The sequence below is a fragment of the Scyliorhinus canicula genome, chromosome 5 (assembly GCF_902713615.1).
Source record: "Scyliorhinus canicula chromosome 5, sScyCan1.1, whole genome shotgun sequence".
NCBI classification, from domain to species: Eukaryota; Metazoa; Chordata; class Chondrichthyes; order Carcharhiniformes; family Scyliorhinidae; genus Scyliorhinus; species Scyliorhinus canicula.
Window position 1 is genome coordinate 190,926,968 of NC_052150.1, and position 18,673 is coordinate 190,945,640.

At 46.3% G+C, this 18,673-nt stretch overlaps 1 protein-coding gene across 9 annotated transcripts in view; it reads right to left on the minus strand.

Moving 5' to 3' along the window:
* The window catches only part of LOC119966499 (partitioning defective 3 homolog), a 939,848-nt gene that overhangs the window by 350,283 nt on the left and 570,892 nt on the right, over positions 1–18,673 (minus strand). For all 9 annotated transcript variants that reach the window (XM_038798290.1, XM_038798285.1, XM_038798283.1 and 6 more), the window contains one exon: positions 7,586–7,774. In XM_038798290.1, the coding sequence (XP_038654218.1) occupies positions 7,586–7,774 (189 nt within the window). The remainder of the gene's footprint in view (positions 1–7,585; positions 7,775–18,673) is intronic.

The following is an 18,673-nucleotide window of genomic DNA, read 5'->3' on the forward strand; positions in this document are numbered from 1 at the left end:
AGGGGGAGCGGGTGGTGCTGGTCAATGTATACGCCCCGAATTGGGACAATGCGGGTTTCATGCGGCGCATGTTGGGCCGTATTCCAGATTTGGAGGCGGGGGGCCTGATAATGGGGGGGGATTTCAACACGGTGCAGGATCCGCCACTGGATCGATCCAGATCCAGGATGGGTAGGAGGCCACCTAAGGTGTTGAGGGGGTTTATGGACCAGATGGGAGGGGTGGATCCATGGAGGTTTGCGAGGCCGAGGGCCAGGGAATTTTCACACTTCTCCCATGTGCATAAGGCCTATTCCCTGATTGATTCTTTCATTATGAGTAGGGCGCTGATTGCGAGGGTGGAGGATGCTGAGTATTCGGCGATAGCCATTTCTGACCATGCCCCGCCTTGGGTGGACCTCGAGCTGGGGAAGGAGAGAGACCAGCACCCGCTTTGGCGCTTGGTGGTGGGGCTGCTGGCGGATGAGGAGGTGGGCGGGCGGGTTCGAGGATGGATCGAGAGGTACCTGGAGGCCAATGACAATGGGGAGGTCTGCGTGGGGACGGTCTGGGAGGCACTGAAGGCGGTGGTTAGGGGGGAGTTGATCTCACAGGGAGAGGAGAGAGCAGAGAGAGAGGGAGAGACTGGTGGAGGAGATGGTGAGGGTGAACAGGAGATACGCGGAGGCTCCAGAGGAGGGATTGCTGAGGGAGCGGCGTAATCTCCAGGCTGAGTTCGACTTGCTAACCACCAGAAAGGCGGAAGCTCAGTGGAGGAAGGCACAGGGAGCGGTGTATGAACATGGGGAGAAGGCGAGCAGGATGCTGGCACACCAGCTCCATAACCGGGATGCGGCCAGGGAGATTGGTGGAGTTAAGGATAGGGGAGGAAATGTGGTGCACAGGGGGGTAGACATTAATGGGGTCTTCAGGGACTTTTATGAGGAACTGTATCGGTCCGAAACCCCAGCGGAGGAGGGGGGAATGGGGCGCTTTTTGGACCGGCTGAGATTCTCGAGGGTGGAGGAGGGACAGGTGGAGGGACTGGGGGCGCCTGTTGAGCTGGAGGAGCTGGTTAAAGGGATAGGGAGCAAGCAGTCGGGGAAGACGCGGGGGCCGGATGGGTTCCCGGCCGAATTCTATAAAATGTAAGCAGACCTGCTGGGCCCCCTATTGGTTAGGACTTTGAACGAGGGAAGGGAAGGGGGACTCTGCCTCCGACGATATCTCGGGCGCTGATTTCCTTGATCCTTAAACGGGACAAGGATCCCCTGCAGTGTGGGTCATACAGGCCAATCTCACTCTTAAATGTAGATGCCAAGCTGTTGGCGAAGATCTTAGCCACGAGGATAGGGGACTGTGTGCCGCAGGTTATCCACGAGGATCAAACGGGGTTCGTGAAGGGGGGGCAGCTGAACACTAACATACGGAGGCTCTTGAATGTTAGAATGATGCCGGCGGTAGATGGGGAGGCGGAGATAGTGGTGGCGTTGGACGCGGAGAAGGCCTTTGATAGGGTTGAGTGGGGGTACTTGTGGGAGGTGCTGGAAAGGTTTGGGTTTGGGGAGGGGTTTGTCAGGTGGATGAGGCTGTCATATGAGGCCCTGATGGCGAGCGTGGCCACGAATAGGAGGAGGTTGGAGTATTTTCGGTTATACCGAGGGACGAGGCAGGGGTGTCCCTTGTCCCCCCTGCTTTTTGCGCTAGCAATTGAACCCCTGGCCATGGCCCTGAGGGAGTCGAGGAACTGGAGGGGGCTGGTGCGGGGTGGGGAGGAGCACCGAGTGTCGCTCTATGCGGATGACCTATTGTTGTATGTGGCGGACCCAGTGGAGGGAATGCCGGAGGTGATGAGGATTCTCCGGGAATTTGGGGATTTCTCGGGGTACAAGCTCAACTTGGGGAAGAGCGAGCTGTTCGTTGTACACCCGGAGGACCAGGAGGGGGGGGATTGGTAGGCTCCCACTAAAAAGGGCGGAGAGGAGCTTCAGGTACTTGTGGGTCCAGGTGGCCAGGAGCAGTGGGGCCTTGCATAAGCTTAACCTCACAAGGCTGGTGGAGCAAATGGAGGAGGAGTTCAAGCGATGGGACATGTTGCCGCTGTCTCTGGCGGGTAGGGTGCAATCAGTCAAGATAACGGTGCTCCCGAGATTCCTGTTCCTGTTCCAGTGCCTCCCCATCCTTATCATGAAGGCCTTTTTCAGGCGGGCTAACAGGAGCATTACGGGGTTTGTGTGGGCGCACGGGACCCCGATGGTGAGAAGGGTGTTCTTGGAGCAGGGCAGGGATGAGGGGGGCTGGCGCTGCCCAACCTGTGGGTATTATTGGGCTGCCAACGCAGCAATGGTGCGTAAGTGGGTAATGGACAGGGAAGGGGCAGCATGGAAGAGGATGGGGATGGTGTCCTGTGTGGGCATGAGCCTGGAGGCGCTGGTAACGGCGCCGCTGCCGCTCCCTCCAATGAGGTATACCACGAGCCCGGTGGTGGCGGCTACCCTCAAAATTTGGGGGCAATGGAGACGGCACGGGGGGTGGTGGGGGCCTCGATGGGGTCCCCGATACAGGGGAACCACAGGTTTGTCCCGGGGAGAATTGATGGCGGGTTCCTGAGTTGGCACAGGGCAGGTGTTAGGAGGTAGAGGGACCTGTTTGTAAACGGGAAGTTTGCGAGCCTGGGTGAGCTGGAAGGGAAGTTCGGGCTGCCCCCGGGGAACACCTTTAGGTACATGCAGGTAAGGGTGTCAGGCGGCAGGTGACGGAGTTCCCTCTGCTGCCGCCGCGTGGGGTCCAGGACAGGGTGCTCTCGGGGGTGTGGGTTGGAGAGGGGAGGATCTCGGCATCGTACCAAGTGATGGAGGAGGTAGACGAGGCCTCGGTGGAGGAGCTGAAGGGTAAATGGGAGGAGGAGCTAGGTGAGGAGATTGAGGAGGTGACGTGGGCGGACACCCTAGGAAGGGTGAACTCCTCTTCTTGTGCGAGGCTTAGCCTCATACAGTTTAAGGTGCTGCATAGGGCTGACATGACCGGGACAAGGATCAGCCGGTTCTTTGGGAGCGAAGGGAGCCCAGCAGACCATGCCCATATGTTCTGGGCATGCCCAGTGCTGGGGGAATTTTGGAAGGGCGTAGCAAAGACGGTGTCGAGGGTGGTAGGATCCAGGATCAAACCGGGCTAGGGGCTCGCAATATTTGGGGTTGCAGAGGAGTGCAGGAGGCGACAGAGGCCGGCATTCTGGCCTTTGCGTCCCTGGTAGCCCGGCGGAGGATCCTTCTTCAGTGGAAGGATGCGAGGCCCCCAAGCGTGGAGGCCTGGATCAATGACATGGCGGGGTTTATTAAATTGGAGAGGGTGAAATTTGCCCTAAGGGGATCAGTGCAGGGGTTCTTCAGGAGGTGGCAACCAATCCCGGATTTCCTGGCAGAACGGTAGAAAAAGGCCAGCAGCAGCAGCATCAACCCGGGGGGGAGGAAGAGGAACCGTATCTTTGTTTTGGGCTGAAGGGACGTGGATATTTGTTCTTTGCTAATGACGGGCATTAATTTATTTCTTCTTTTTTGTATACATGGGGGGGGGGGGGGGGGGTTTGTTCTTTCTGTTCTTAGTATTTTCTGTTATTGATATTTTGTGAAAATTTGAATAAAAATTATTTTTTTAAAAGGTGGGGGTGGGTGGAGGGGGGGGGGGGGGGAAGAGATAGAAGAGGGCCTTTGGGCGGACGCGTTGAGTAGGGTCAACGCGACCGCAACATGTGCCAGGCTCAGCCTGATCCAATTTAAGGTTGTTCACCGGGCTCACATGACAGTGGCCCAGATGAGCAGATTCTTTGGGGTGGAGAACAGGTGTACGAAATGTGCGGGAGGTTGGGGGTGGGGGGGGGGGGGGGGGGGGATTGGACCAGCGAACCATGTTCTGGGCATGTCCAAAGCTGAGGGGATTTTGGCAGGGGTTTGCCGACGCCATGTCCAAGGTATTAAATGCAAGGGTGGCAACAAATCCAGAGGTGGCAATCTTCGGGGTGTTGCAGAATCAAGGAATCCAGGAGGAGAAAGAGGCAGACATTCTGGCCTTTGCTTCCCTGGTAGCTGGGAGACAGATATTACTCGCATGGAGGGGCTCGAAGCCCCCGAAATCGGAGACCTGGCTATCAGACATGGCGAGCTTTCTCTGCATGGAGAAAATCAAGTTCGCCTTGAGAGGGTCACTGTTAGGGTTCGCCCGCAGGTGGCAACCATTCGGCGCCTTCTTCGCAGAGAATTAATCGTCAGCAGAAGCTGGGGGGGGGGGGGGGGAGGGGGAGAGAGATGGTGGGACCTGTGGGAGAGGGAGGAGGTATTTGCACTATGTTAATATTTTCCTTGTTATGTACATTGTTGATTTTGTTGCTGTTAAAATGCCAAAGAAATATCTCAATAAAATGTTTATTAAAAAAGACTAATTATTGAAATTCATTGAAATCTATATCAGGCCATGTGCCAATGGATGGATAACTTTCTGAAAAGGCATAAAGAATTTGTTCAGTAAATATAAATGCATGTTAGCTGCATCTTGCCAGATAATCCAAGTGAATGAATTATTCTTGAAACTCATGAATAAATATCTCAATGTCTCACAGGTTTTATTTGAGTCTTTGTTCAAACCCGTATTCAGCAGACGAAGGGCGCAATCTAACAGAAAAGTTTGTCAGTGTTATTTGTGGTGGGTTTTGCTTGGTGTTTCACCCCGGCTCTGTCGATGAGTTCCCCACGGCTATCTAACCACAATCAATCACTTCTTTGAGTTTCTCCCAGGTCAGGCCCATACTTTAGAATTTTTTCCATCACTGGGGAGCTGAACATGCTTGCCAGATCGACTCCTCAGAGATTGGGCCACCATTTTGAAAGGTTACCCGACCTCTGTGACCTTGAAGGTACCCCAGACCTGCACACCCCCCCCCCCACCCATGGGCAATGTTACCCACCCCACCCATGGGCAATGCCCCCCCCACACACATGGGCATTACCCCAGACCCCCCAAGTGAGGATATGCCACTATGGGGTCACCCAGGACCCCCCTTTTAGACCTTCCCATGCCACTCTTCAGCACCCTCTACCTTCAGGACCCCCATCCTTCACATCCCCCAAACCTCCTGGAGGCGCTTTAATGCACCCCCCCCTTTACCCCCACCCACCCTTCATAACACTTCCCCAACCTTCCTTTCCTGGGCATGCCCCCCCCCCACCTTGGGTGTCAGGCTGGCAGTGCCAATGTCCACAGTTGGCAGAGGGAAAGCCAGGGTGCCACCCTGCCCTTTCCCTGACCACCCAGTTATCTCCAATGGCCTGGGAGACCCCCCAGATGCCGTGATGCCTGGTCCACGTTCGTGCAGACCAGTACAAATCACTGGCCAGGTGATCTCTTGCTAGGGAGCCGGTTACATCACGAGAGAAGATAGGGGGTCCTTCCCGTTTACGATTGGAGATTGGCCTTAATTGGTGATTATTGGTTTCTTGTCACATTGCTGTGGGATCCGGATCTCGCTAACAGGAGCCGGCCGGTTAGATCGGAACCTGACCGGCGCCTGGCACAATTCCCGATTTCGGACACTCCCATGATCTAATCGGCTCACAAGGATACATGCCCGGTTTGACACGGCCGTTAGATCGCGCCCTAAGAATTTAATCATATTTCAAAGAGTTGCTAATTCTAATTTGATTGCCACAGTTTAGGGCAGGCATTTTCACCACCTTGACCAATAAATACAGGTATAAAATGTTCCATTGCAATACTGATTTGATGCTCATTCGAATTTTTTGAATCATTGACTTCAAGGTCATTGGCACTTACATTAGTTGTTGTAATACCAAAAGAATTTCTTACTGATGTTAAAATCATATTTGTCTTTTACCCCCTCGTAAATGTTTGTATACTTATCGCAACAAACCACTTCACTTTTCTCCCTGCAGGATTTACAATTTTAAAAAAAGATTTACATCTGATCATTTGCTCACTCGTTTGAAGAGCTACTTGTTTGTTCTAATTCTGGGCATAGATTTATGATGTTCCTGATTAAAATCTGCATAAATCATTGATGTACAAACTTCTTCAGGGGAAAAAAAAAACAGAACAGCCCCTATGCTGGAAGGTGGTGAAGTGGCGGTATTTTCACGAGACTAGGAGTTCAGACAACGAGGGCAAGATCTGGGGACTGGCGTTCAAATCCCACCATGGCAAATGGTGAAATTTGAATTCCATTTTTTTAAAAATCTGGAATTAAAAAAGTCTAATGATGATCATGAACCTATTGTTGATTGTTGTAAAAACCCATCTGGTTCACTAATGTCCTCCAGGGAAGGAAATCTGCCGCCTTACCCAGTCTGGCCTACACGTAACTCCGGACCCAGAGCGAACTGGTTGGCTCTCAAATGCCTTCTGATATGGAGGGCAGTTACAGATGGGCAACAAATGCTCACCCAGCCAAAGATGCCCACATCTCGTAAATTAATTTTTTTTTTAAATGCTGCAGTTAAACTGAAACTTGCCAGAAGATTCTGGACGGATGATCTTTGAACGATATTAAAAATGTTGAAGAGCACATATTAAGCAGCCGTCAACAATTGTGTCAACTTTCAAATCTTCATTAAGTTGAATTTCAGTGATTAAGTGAAGTATTGAGTGACAAGTGCCACATTGCTCTATTCAGGGGAAGGGGTGCGGAGGTTTTTGTTGATCAGTGCTAACTCGTCCACTGCTCTCCCCCATTGTGCCAGTAGAAGTGCTGATGTATCCGAAAAATCCTGGGTAAGGGGACAGGAAACGGAGTTAGGGTCTTTGTTTCTGTCATGCTCCAGTGGCCTCTATTTGAACCGCATATAGAATCATAAAGGATTACAGCGTGTAGACAGGCTCTTCAGCCAACTTGTCCATGCCGCCCAGTTTTTACCACTAATCTAGTCCCAATTGCCCACATTTGGCCCATATCCCTCCATACCTATAAAACTGTCCAAATGGACAAAATTGTATGTACCTCTACTACTGCACCTGACAGCTCTTTCCAGATACTCACAACCCTCTGTTTGAGAAAATTGCCCCTCAGGACCCTTTTGTATTTCTCTCCTCTCACCTTAAACCTATGCTGTCTAGTTTTAGACTCCCCTACCTTTGGGAAAAGATGTTGACTATCTACCTTATCTATGCCCCTCATTATTTTATGGACCTCTGTAAGATCACTTCTAAGCCTCCTACGCTCCAGGGAGAAAAGTCTAGTTTACAGTCCAGCCTCTCCTTATAACTCAAACCATTAAGTCCCAATAGCATCCTAGTAAATGTAAATCTTTTCTGCACTCTTTCTAGTTTAATAATATCCTTTCTATAATAGGGTGTAGATGTGCAGATCTCTTGTGAGGATAGGATCAGGCTCACCTGATGCTATTCAAGACTCACATTCTAATGAGATACCAGTAGGTGACTGGACCCAGCAAGTACTATATTGCATTAGGGAGTCAACATGTTCTGCAGAGTGGAGGGTGAGGGTGGGATAACATTTGTAACAACCAAAATTTTTGTTCATGTATCCTTTAAACAAACAATTATTAGACTTAATTAGCTCCTGGATGCCAAACTGACTTACCTTGGATGCTGCTCCTCCATTGATGATGGACTTCACAAATATGCCCAAATCAGCATGGTTCTCTTTTGATCGATTACCTTTGACACTAACCCCAAGACCTGCAGATCCAGTGTCATTGAGAGGAATTTCAAAAGTCAAGAACTCCCTGGTACCATCAGGTGTAAGCACCAAATCATCATCCTCTGCTTTCTAATATAGAAAAATATAAATGCACATAAAACATAAAACAGGTTAGATTTTTAAAATATTGTCTGTTACAGCACCAGCTTTTAAACCAAATACTAAATGAGGTAGCCTCCTTCCTTATTAATAGATTAGACAACATTTCAAAGGCAATGAACTATTTGAACTGCATTTTGCTGTTGGCATTAATTGATTCCCAACAAGAATTACAGTTTTGCAAAAACAAGATCTGAACTAAAGATTTGAATGATTTTATAAACTTACATTCCAAACTAGTCCATTTTAAATTAACCCATAATGGCAGTGAGTATAAATGGAGTTTGTTATTAAAGCTACGGCAAAAAATAATGATAAGTGCATCTAATATTTCAGCAACTTTATTTGCAACAGCGAGAAACAGGTGCAACACACTTTTAAGAAACAGCTACATCCTGCGTTGGAAATAGGATTGGAATTCTAAAAATGTAATGGGCTGAGATGTCACCTTCATCCGAATCTTTGAGATCTTATGATGTAGGGGTTTAGAGAGTTAAAACATATCCAATTCCTCCCGTCTTCTGTTGGAAATTCTTAACGCTTGCAAATGACCTTTAAAAGGTTTTGAAATTTCCATAGAAAGTTTCAAATTGCCTGACGCATTGCAAAAATAAATAATTCAGAAAATGTTAACAATGACCCAACAAAGCCTACTATAAAGTTACACATATAAAGGTGTGAGAACTCGTGCACTGGGAAAAGCCTGTATTTTCTTTTGTATGATGTCCCTTTGAGACTAAGGTTGGGAACATTCTGAATGAGGTTTAATTGGTTTTCTGATTATGACATCATTAGGCTCCATGCCACTCGAGGTGGCCATGAGGATGAACAGTGAAGAAACAAAAGGTAAATAGGTAGTTAATCATAGCAGGGTTGAGTCAGCTAATGTTTTCTGTTTGGCAGTTCAGAACACACCGGGAATTTTTGCGAAGAGAAAACAAGTCATGTCCTCTCCAAATGGAATTGTTTTCTGCTTGGCAGTCTTCAAACAGTTCCTGCTGTTGAAGCACATTTCTGAGAATAGGACAAAGGCTGTTACTTTGTGTGTTGTACAATTGGAAAGAGCAAAGAGCTGAGGACAGGAAGGGTAATAAATTGTGGACTGGACAAGACCTATTGCTGCTGTTCTAATGTTGCCAGAGTCCAGAGCGTCTGAAGGGGTTGGACAAGTGATTTTATGCCATGAGGACTACTGTGATCAAAGTAAAAGGTTGGGAGACATGAGCCCTATTGCTGGTAACCACGTCTGAGAACTTTGGATGAAATACTACAGCTCCTGAAGATGACTCAAGGGCTGAAATATTTGAGCGGGAAGTGAGACACACTACATAGTGGATGTTAGAAATACTGAGATTGCATGGGATGCCAAATTTGTGCAGCAATTAATGCAAACACGCATTATGTCAGGTGCATCTTTGTGGTAAAATGAAATTGACCTTTTTGCTTGAAATTAATTAACGTTCAAATTATATTAATTTTAGACAATGTATGTACATTAGTTATCCTGAATGATGAGTGCAGCTCCAACAACACTCAAGAAGCTTGACACTATCCAAGGCAAAGTAGCCCATTTGATTGGCACCAATCCACAAGCATTCACTTTCTCCACCACCGAAACATACTGGCAGTAGTGTGGACCTTTACAAGATACACTGCAGGAAGTCACCTCACACACCACCTTCCAAACCCATGCCTCCCATCACCTAAAGGGACAAGGGCAGCAGATCCAAGAGAACACCACCACCTGGAAGTTCACTTCCAAGCCACCAACCATCCTGACTGAGAACTATGTCGCCATTTGTTCGCTGTCGCTAGGACAAAATACTGGAACTCTAACAGCGCTCTGGGTGTACCTACACCACATGAACTGCAGAGGTTCATAGAACATAGAACAGTACAGCACAGAACAGGCCCTTCGGCCCTCGATGTTGTGCCGAGCAATGATCACCCTACTCAAACCCACGTATCCACCCTACACCCGTAACCCAACAACCCCCCCTTTAACCTTACTTTTTAGGACACTACGGGCAATTTAGCATGGCCAATCCACCTAACCCGCACATCTTTGGACTGTGGGAGGAAACCGGAGCACCCGGAGGAAACCCACGCACACACTGGGAGGACGTGCAGACTCCGCACAGACAGACGTTCAAGAAGACAAGTTCTTTTCAAAGACAGTTAGGCAATATATGGTGGCCTAAGTACGTGACGCCAACATTCCAAGAATGAACAAAACAATGAATCTAGACTTTTGTGCATTCCTCCCGATTCCTTCCCTCTGATTCAGCATGAGCAACAGGACCTTGAACCATCATGGCTTTGCATTCCGAATGTACACATTACATTTCTCCCCACCTCAAAGCATCCTCAAAACCTACCTCTTGTACCTTATATTGGACTATTTTTCTTCAAATTTCCTCTCCTTTTAATAGCTTGATCTCTATTACTAACTGGATCGCTATCCCAGTTTGTGCAGTTTCTCGACATACTTTTTGGCAGTCGAGACTTTTCTACAGTCAAGACATTGAGAAAATGCGTGTCGTAATGATGTGCAAATAAGAAAAAACTTGTACTTGACTGCTCCTGCCACATCCTCAGGATAAAGTTCTATTCGCGAAGTATAACTACACCTTTTTCTAAGCCTGTATGGCAGCCGATGTGCATGCAGCAAATAGGTCACATGGGAAAGCTAACAGGCAGATGATTAGAGCCTCTGAAAAACAGAACCACAGTCAATGCATCGCTGACAGTGGTCACCGGGTCTATTTACAACATGACAAGAATATGTGAAAGTAGAACATAGGAATTTATATTGGAAGTATAGAAATGAGCACAGAACACAGGGCTTTAAAGTGGGAAGTGGATGTACCATTGCCAAGTTTGCGGATGACACAAAAATAGATGGGAAGGCAAGTAGTTGAGGTTGACACAAAGTCTAGAGAGATTTAGACAGAATTAGCGAGTGAGCAAAAACTTGGCAGATGGAATATAATGTAGGAAAATGTGAAGTTAATCATTTTGGTGGGAAGAACAAAGGAACCGAATATTCAAATAGAGAAAGGCTTCAGAAAGGAGCAGCACGGCGGGATTTGGGAGTCCTTCTGCATAAATCAAAAAGATAGTTTGCAAGTTCGGTAAGTAATGGGGAAGGCAAATGGAACATTGACCTTTAACTCTAACAAGGCAAAATTAATGGCTCTTTACTTAAATGAGCAGTGCATTCTGCACAAAATAAATAAATTAACACATGAATTGAGGTTCATGGGCATGATCGTATAGCCATTACAGAGATTACAAGGAGATCAAAATTGGGAACTAAATATACAGAGCTATGTGACTTTTCATAAGGACAAGCAGGAAGGCAAGGATGGTGGATTAACTTTATTAGTATGAGATGGAATAAGTACAAGAGCAAGAAACAATCTTGCGGCACTGGTGGAAGTAGTGTGTAGGCCCCTAACAGTGGGCGGGAATCTTCGACCTCCCAGCTGCGTGTTTCTTGTCAGCGGGAGGCAGCATGGTGCTCCCTGATGGTGGATTCTCTACTCCTACTGCTGTCAATGGAAATTTCCATTGAAGCTACCCCACGCCCCTGGGAAATCCGCAGGCAGGGATTTACTCCTGGTGGGAAAATGGAATCCCGCCACCAGCGAATGGCTGGAGAATTCTAGCCAGTAGCCAGACAGCAAGGTGGAGAAGAAATCAGAAGGTAATGGGGGCATGTAAAATAGGCAGTACTTTAATCATGTAGATTGGGAAACTCAAATTGGCAGAGGTAGCCATGAAGAAGAATTCATAGAGTGTATTTGGGGCAGTTTCCTGGAACAATGTGTTGTGGATCCAACCAGGAATCAGGCTATTTGGGTTTGGTAATGTGCAATGAGGCAGATTTAATATAAAATCTCGAGAGTAAAAAATCCCTTAGAAAACAGTGAACATAACATGGTAGAATTTAGAATTTGAGAATGAGAAACTTGGCCCCCTGATCCCAGCAAAGATATACAGGCATTGGAAGCAGTCCAGAGAAGGTTCATTAGGTTGATCCCAGCTATGGAGGCATTTTCTTATGAGGGGAGGTTGAGTAGGTTGGGCTGTACTCATTGAAGTTTAGAGGAATGAGGGGTGATCTTATTGAGACATGCAGGATTCTCAGCAAGCAAGACAGAATGGATGATGAGAGGTTGTTTTCCCCTTGTGGGCGAGTCTAGGACGAGAGGGCATAATCTCAGAGTAAGGGGTCAGCCATTTGAGACGGAAATGAGGGGGAATTTCTTCTCTCACAGGGTAGCAAATCTGCGGATTTCTTTACCACAGAGAGCTGTAGAGGCTGGGTCTATAAGTATTTTAAAGGCTGAGATAAATAGGTATCTAAATAGTAAGGGAATCAAAGGTTATGGGGATAAGGTGGAAAAGTGGAGTTGAGGATTATCATATCTTATCAGTCATAGAATTATAGAATGTGCAATGCTGAAGGAGGCCATTCAGCCCATCGAGTTTGCACCGGCCCTTGGAAAGAGCACCCTACCCAAGCCCACACCTCCACCCTATCCCTATAACCCCACTTAACCTTTCTGGACACTAAGGGCAATTTAGTATGGCCAATCCACCTAACCTGCACATCTTTGGACTGTGGGAGGAAACCGGAGCACCTGGAGGAAATCCACGCACACACAGGGAGTACATGCAGACTCCGCACAGACAGTGACCCAAGCCGGGAATCAAACCTGGGACCCTGGAGCTGTGAAGCAACTGGGCTAACCACTATGCTACCGTGCTGCCCAGTCATGATCTCATTGAATGGCGGAGGAGATTCGATAGGTAAATGGCCGACGTTTGCGGGCTGGTTTAGCTCAGTGGGCCAGACAACTGGTTTGTGATGCAGAGCAAGTCCAGTGCGGGTTCAATTCCCGTACCAGCTTACCCGAACAAGGGCCGGAATGTGGCGACTGGGGGCTTTTCACAGTAACTTCATACTTGTGACAATAAAAGGTTATTATTATTTTATGGACATTGAATTATATCTACATCTATATCTGCTGGTCCAATTCTGCCATGCCTTCTAAACACTCTTCAGCTGAAGAATACACTGTCTTCACTCTCTGCAATACCATCGAAGATAGAATATGCACCTGCACAATTCTGGATTAACAATGATTCTGGCAATACGGTTCTAGCAATGTGCTTTACCAATCTATAACTATTTCAAGAGCTGTTGGAGAGAAAAAACACACTTTAGTATTAGTTCATGGCCCACTGAAGCTTAAAATGAAATTCTTTAAATCCTAACAACCACTAGCACTTATGAAGCAAGTATGAAGAAACTGTTTCTCAAATTCCGCAAACCCACAATTTTTATGGAGCAGGGACAAATTTCAGCTATTTAGGGGTAGGTTTTAAGAGCTTTCTCTGAATATGTTTGCAAGGTAACTTCATGATACATTTCACTTATTTTGTCAAAGACTGAGGCATCCAATTCTCTCATATTCACGGGGATCAGGTAGCTCAGTTGGATGGATTGTGGTGAAAAATGGCATTGATGGCACAGGTTCAATCCCTGTACCAGCTGTCGTACTTCATGGAGTCCTATCCTCTTGCCTTGCCCTATGCTTGCAGTGGAGTGGTGTCACTCAAGCTATATAGCCCCATGTCTTTGTCTAACTTGTGGACTATGGCTAATTATCTATGCACACCCCATTCTCTAATCTAACACATGAACCAGGAAAATACCACGTACTTCTGATCAATTATTCAAAGGGCTCAAAATACATTTATCACAATTCCACGAGGGACATTTGTATCATGAGTTTAAACTTGGTGGAAAGGAATTCTGCTTCACCCCAACACTAAACTGATAATGTAAATTGAGAGATTGTTCAAAACAAAACAGAGAGAGAATCTGAAAGTAGTAACAAAATCCAACCATCTAGATTTAGTCAAACAGAGTAAGAGGTCTGGAGGATATGATGGAAATAAGGAACATGAGGGGTAAAGATACAGTACAAGACAGAAGAAAGACTGTCATTTGTTATGCTGGGGTGGGGGGGGGGGGGGGGGGGGGGGGAAGCAGGTAAAAATCATACTTGGGAAGATAGGCTTAAGACTCAATGTTTAACTGGATCCAGTAGGCTGGGTTTTGAACAGTCAAGAGTTCAGGAGGGGTGGCACGGTGGCACAGCGGTTAGCACTACTGCCTCACAGTGCCAGGGACCCATTTTCAATTCTGGCCTTGGGTCATTGTACAGAGTTTGTACATTCTCTCCGTGTCGGCGTGGGTTTCTTCCGGGTGCTCTGGTTTCCGAGCATAGTCCAAAGATGCACGGGGTAAATACACATGATAAATTGCCCTTAGTGTCCAAGGATGGACAGGTGAGGTTATGGGGTTGTGGGGGTATGTTGGGGTGGGCATAGGTGGAGTGCTCATTCGAAGGGTCGGTGCAGATTCGATTGGCCAAATGGCCTCCTTCTGCATTGTAGGGATTCTTTAATTTCTATGAATAGGAGGTCTGCAAGTGGGCATTAGAGTCATTGAGCATTGCCATGACAAAACAATTCTGGATAACACCACAGCGGAGTTGAGGAGGCCAGAAACTTTATAGAGGTGGCACTAAGTGATCATGTTGATAAATAGGACACAGATTGAAGCTCAGTTCTGCGCCACATTTCAGTGTAGGAATGTGCCCTCACCGTAATCATCACTGGGCCACCTGATCTAGGTACAAAGAACAATCCTTATAGATTGACAAAGGCAACATTACATTGGATATATTTCCACACCGTTGCGACAGATAGCTGGCCCCACTTTTGTGAACCATCGTGTCAGTTTTACAGAAAGAAAACACTGCAATCAGGTGCACGTTTGCTTCTACAAAGTCAGTAGCAACGGCGAACAACTCATCTTGGGCGACTTTGGCCGTCCCGATGATTAACCGGAGGAATTTGATGAATTCACGATCTAGAGAAAGATAAAATAACACAGACCATCGAGCTCTGCCATTCAGTACGGTCCGGCTGGTCAACAACCTTAGTTCCACTTTCCCACCTGTTCTGAATATACCTCGATTCGCTGAGACACCAAATATCTGTCTGCCTCAGCCTTAAATATATTCAAAAATGGAGCATTTACAACCCTCTGGGGTTGAGAATTCCAAAGATTCAAAATCGTTCAAGCGAAGAAATCTTTCCTAATTCAGTCCTAAATAACTGACCCCTTTTTCGGAGACTGTGTTCGTGATTCCCCCAGCCAGGGGAAATAAACTCTCAGTATCTACATTCTCAAGCCCCTGAAGAACCTGATGTATTTCAATAAAGCTGCCTCTCATTTTTCTAAACTCCAGAGTATAGATCCAATTTACTCGGTCTCTCATCAGAGAACAACTCGGTCATGTACCACTCCCGTGAGCCTTGGTTGCGTTGCCTCCACTGTCTCCTTCCTAAAATGTGGAGACCAAAACTGCACACAGTATTCTAGGTGTGGCCTCACTGAAGCCCTTCACAATTGCAGCAGGACTGCCATACTCTGGTATTCCAATCACCCTGCATAAAAGGCCAACGCGCCATTTGCCTTCCTAATTGCTTGTTGCACCCACATGGCAACTTGTGTTCCTTGTACGAGTATTTACATGGTTCGTTCACCCTTCCTCAGAAACAAAAAATTCTGCTTTTCTATTCCTCCTATCAGTGAATAATCTCACACTGCCCACATGATATTCCATCTGCCACCTTGTTGCCCACGTCAACTGCCTATATCTCTTTGCAACAGCTTTGTGCCCCCCTCAGAGATTACACCCCCTGCGTTGTTACATCAACAAACGTAAATGCATTACTTTCTTTTTGTCTATGTATTGAGGTCCCAGCACTGATCCTAGCGGCACTCCACTAGTCACAGGCTGCCAACTTGAAAATGCCCCATTGTTATCGCAGTGGACGATAACTTGTACGAACGGAATACAGTTGTTTGGAAAGATCCTGAAGCATGAAAAACAAAACTGGGTTCATGCTTTGTTGTGAACTGGGAAATCCGCTTAAAACTCAGCTCATTAGGCTAGGCTTCGAGCTTACACTAAAACCATTTGAATAACCACCAGAACCAGACAATTTTGGTGGCATCATAGAATGCAATTCATTTATTTTGGTGTTTCTATTAAAACATATCCTTTAGTGTATTAAGGGTCCTCATGTGGTACAGTTTTGATAAGGGTACCTAGTCCTCTGCCTGAGAATAATTGGATTTAAAGGCCACTGATAATGACCGGAAGAAATATTGAACAATTTAATGGTTTCATTGCTGTACATTATTAACATTTTTATGTTATATATCTTTTTGCGAGGAAATAACTTCTGAAACGTGCTTATGCGCAAAGATAATTAGCTCAAGTTGAGAAGCATGCACGATTGGCAGAATCTTACAAGTTCAACCTGGGGTGGAGGTGGGGGAGATGGTGATGGAAAGTTTTGTGGGCCAGGATTTAATCTGCTAAATTGAATCTTGAATCAAAGTAAACACGGGCACGAATGGCTTGGGGCATCGCTCACTTATATTTCAAATTCACCACTCGTCCATGCTGGTTTTGCCAATTCCACCTTGGTTGCACTTGTTTAACCAGCCGAAGCTTGAGGTTTACGACTGTCCTTCCAAGGACAGGAACCTGGAACCCTAACTCACATTGGCCTCTGGTCCCATACTGCATGGTTGACACATAATGATGTCACAGCAGATTGGGTTGTGGGCAGTATTGACTGTTTATTCCAATAATACATTTTTTAAAAGACTGACGATTAAAATATATCAAACAGGGACACGAGTGTTTGATCAACAAATAATCCATAGTCTACTCAAAGCCTTTCTAGTTGCTCCTAAGATTGCTTCCTTAGGAACATTTCCAAATATTTATTTGACCTATTAGAAATTGGAAGAGGAAGTTGGATGCATAATTATCTTTGTTTTAACAGGAAGAGAGTCACTGCTTCACCTATTATAGAACTATAAGTCCTTTCACCTTGGAAATCCTTCTCTGGGAAATTCAGCCAGTTTCCATGACGAGATGTTCTGGTCCACTGGACACCGCCACTTGGGGCCAGATCCTACACAAAAAAGCTTCTCTAACTGCCTAACTGTGAAGTCAAAACTTGGAACAAATCCAGTAGTTAAAGAGATCAAGTCAAAACTTGAAACATGTTCAAACACAATAATTAAACCCCAAGGCTGAAAATGGACATGGCATACATAGAGAAAATATTTTCACTTTCGCAAGAGAAAATTTCAATGCCACTGGGATAGATATGAAAGAAATGCAGATGGCCATGCACAACAAACAGGACAAGGGAAGATTGAGTCGTATTGTTCCAACTGGTAACATTTTCAAATCGACAGGCATGTGATTTTTTTTGGGCCAGGAATGTTTTTGCCTTTTGAAGTTAAGTTTAGCTTTAAAATAAAGTTCCCAACATTGCCTACTTTAATTGCCTGTCTGCACCTCTCTTCAGCTACACACACTACAAATATAAGGTAAAGTCGCCATATTCCCAGATGACCAGAGGCCGTTTTCCCCTTTGAAGGGGAGAACTGACTGGTGGTGATTTAACCTGAGGATCACCACAGCTCAGGCGAGGGGCAAGGCTGTGAAGGCAGGGGCTTCATGAATAACCTCAGCCGGTACGGGAATTGAACCCACGCTGCTGGCCTTGCTTTGCAATCACAAATCAGCTGTTGAGCCAAGTGGGCTAAACCCGACAATAATATATGAAATGAAAATGAAAATCGCTTATTGTCACGAGTAGGCTTCAATTAAGTTACTGTGAAAAGCCCCTAGTCGCCACATTCCGGCGCCTGTACGGGGAGGCTGGTACGGGAATCGAACCGTGCTGCTGGCCTGCTTGGTCTGTTTTAAAAGCCAGCGATTTAGCCTGGTGAGCTAAACCAGCCCCTATACATACACAGATATAATTATATACAAGATAAAATCACTTATTTCAGGATTCTGTACTTCACTGCATTACATCATTCAATAATAAACTGATGACAGCACGTCAACAGGACAGCGGTAATTACAGCTTTGGTTCAGCATACAGAAATCTGTGCTAGTGTCATGGTCACACATGGTGGCATAACAGACAGTGCTTTGCTTCTCCACGGTGAGACAGGTTTTCCATTTTTTCTTTGCACCTTCTTAAATGGAATGTTCTGCTTTCACACAGCATACCATTAAACAACTCAGCCAAGCACCAGCAAACTGTACTTAATGAGAACAGCAGAGTTTTCATCAAGTTAGTCCCGGGTGGAATAGAAAGACACAATTTTCTAGGGCAGAGCCGCACCCTACCAACAAGAACAAATGAACTTCAGCCATCAGATCAGGAAGTAATAACTCTCCATAGGTCAGGCAACATCTGTGGAAAGAAACAGACTTAATGTTTCAGGGCAGGTGAAAGATCAGCTGGACCTGAAACGTTATCGTCTCTCTCGACAGATGCTGTTTGACTTGCCGAGTACTTCCAGAAGTTCTTAGTTTTTATTTCAGATTTTTAGCATCCGTGGTATTTTGCTGTTGTAGCAATATGAAATGAAAATGAAAATCGCTTATTGTCACAAGTAGGCTTCAAATGACGTTACTGTGAAAGGCTCCTAGTCGCCACATTCCGGCGCCTGTTCGGGGAGGCTGGTACAGGAATTGAACCGTGCTGCTGGCCTGCCTTCAAGCCAGCGATTTAGCCCTGTGCTAAACCAGCTCTCAAGTCGGGTGACAATTGATGATTTATCCACTAAAGTGAAAATTAATTGTCCACAAATTCCAAACTCAACTATTTCCACAACAAAGTTGCTTCCAAGTAATGCTAACACAGGGCAAGAACATTTCTAGTATGGTTCTTTCA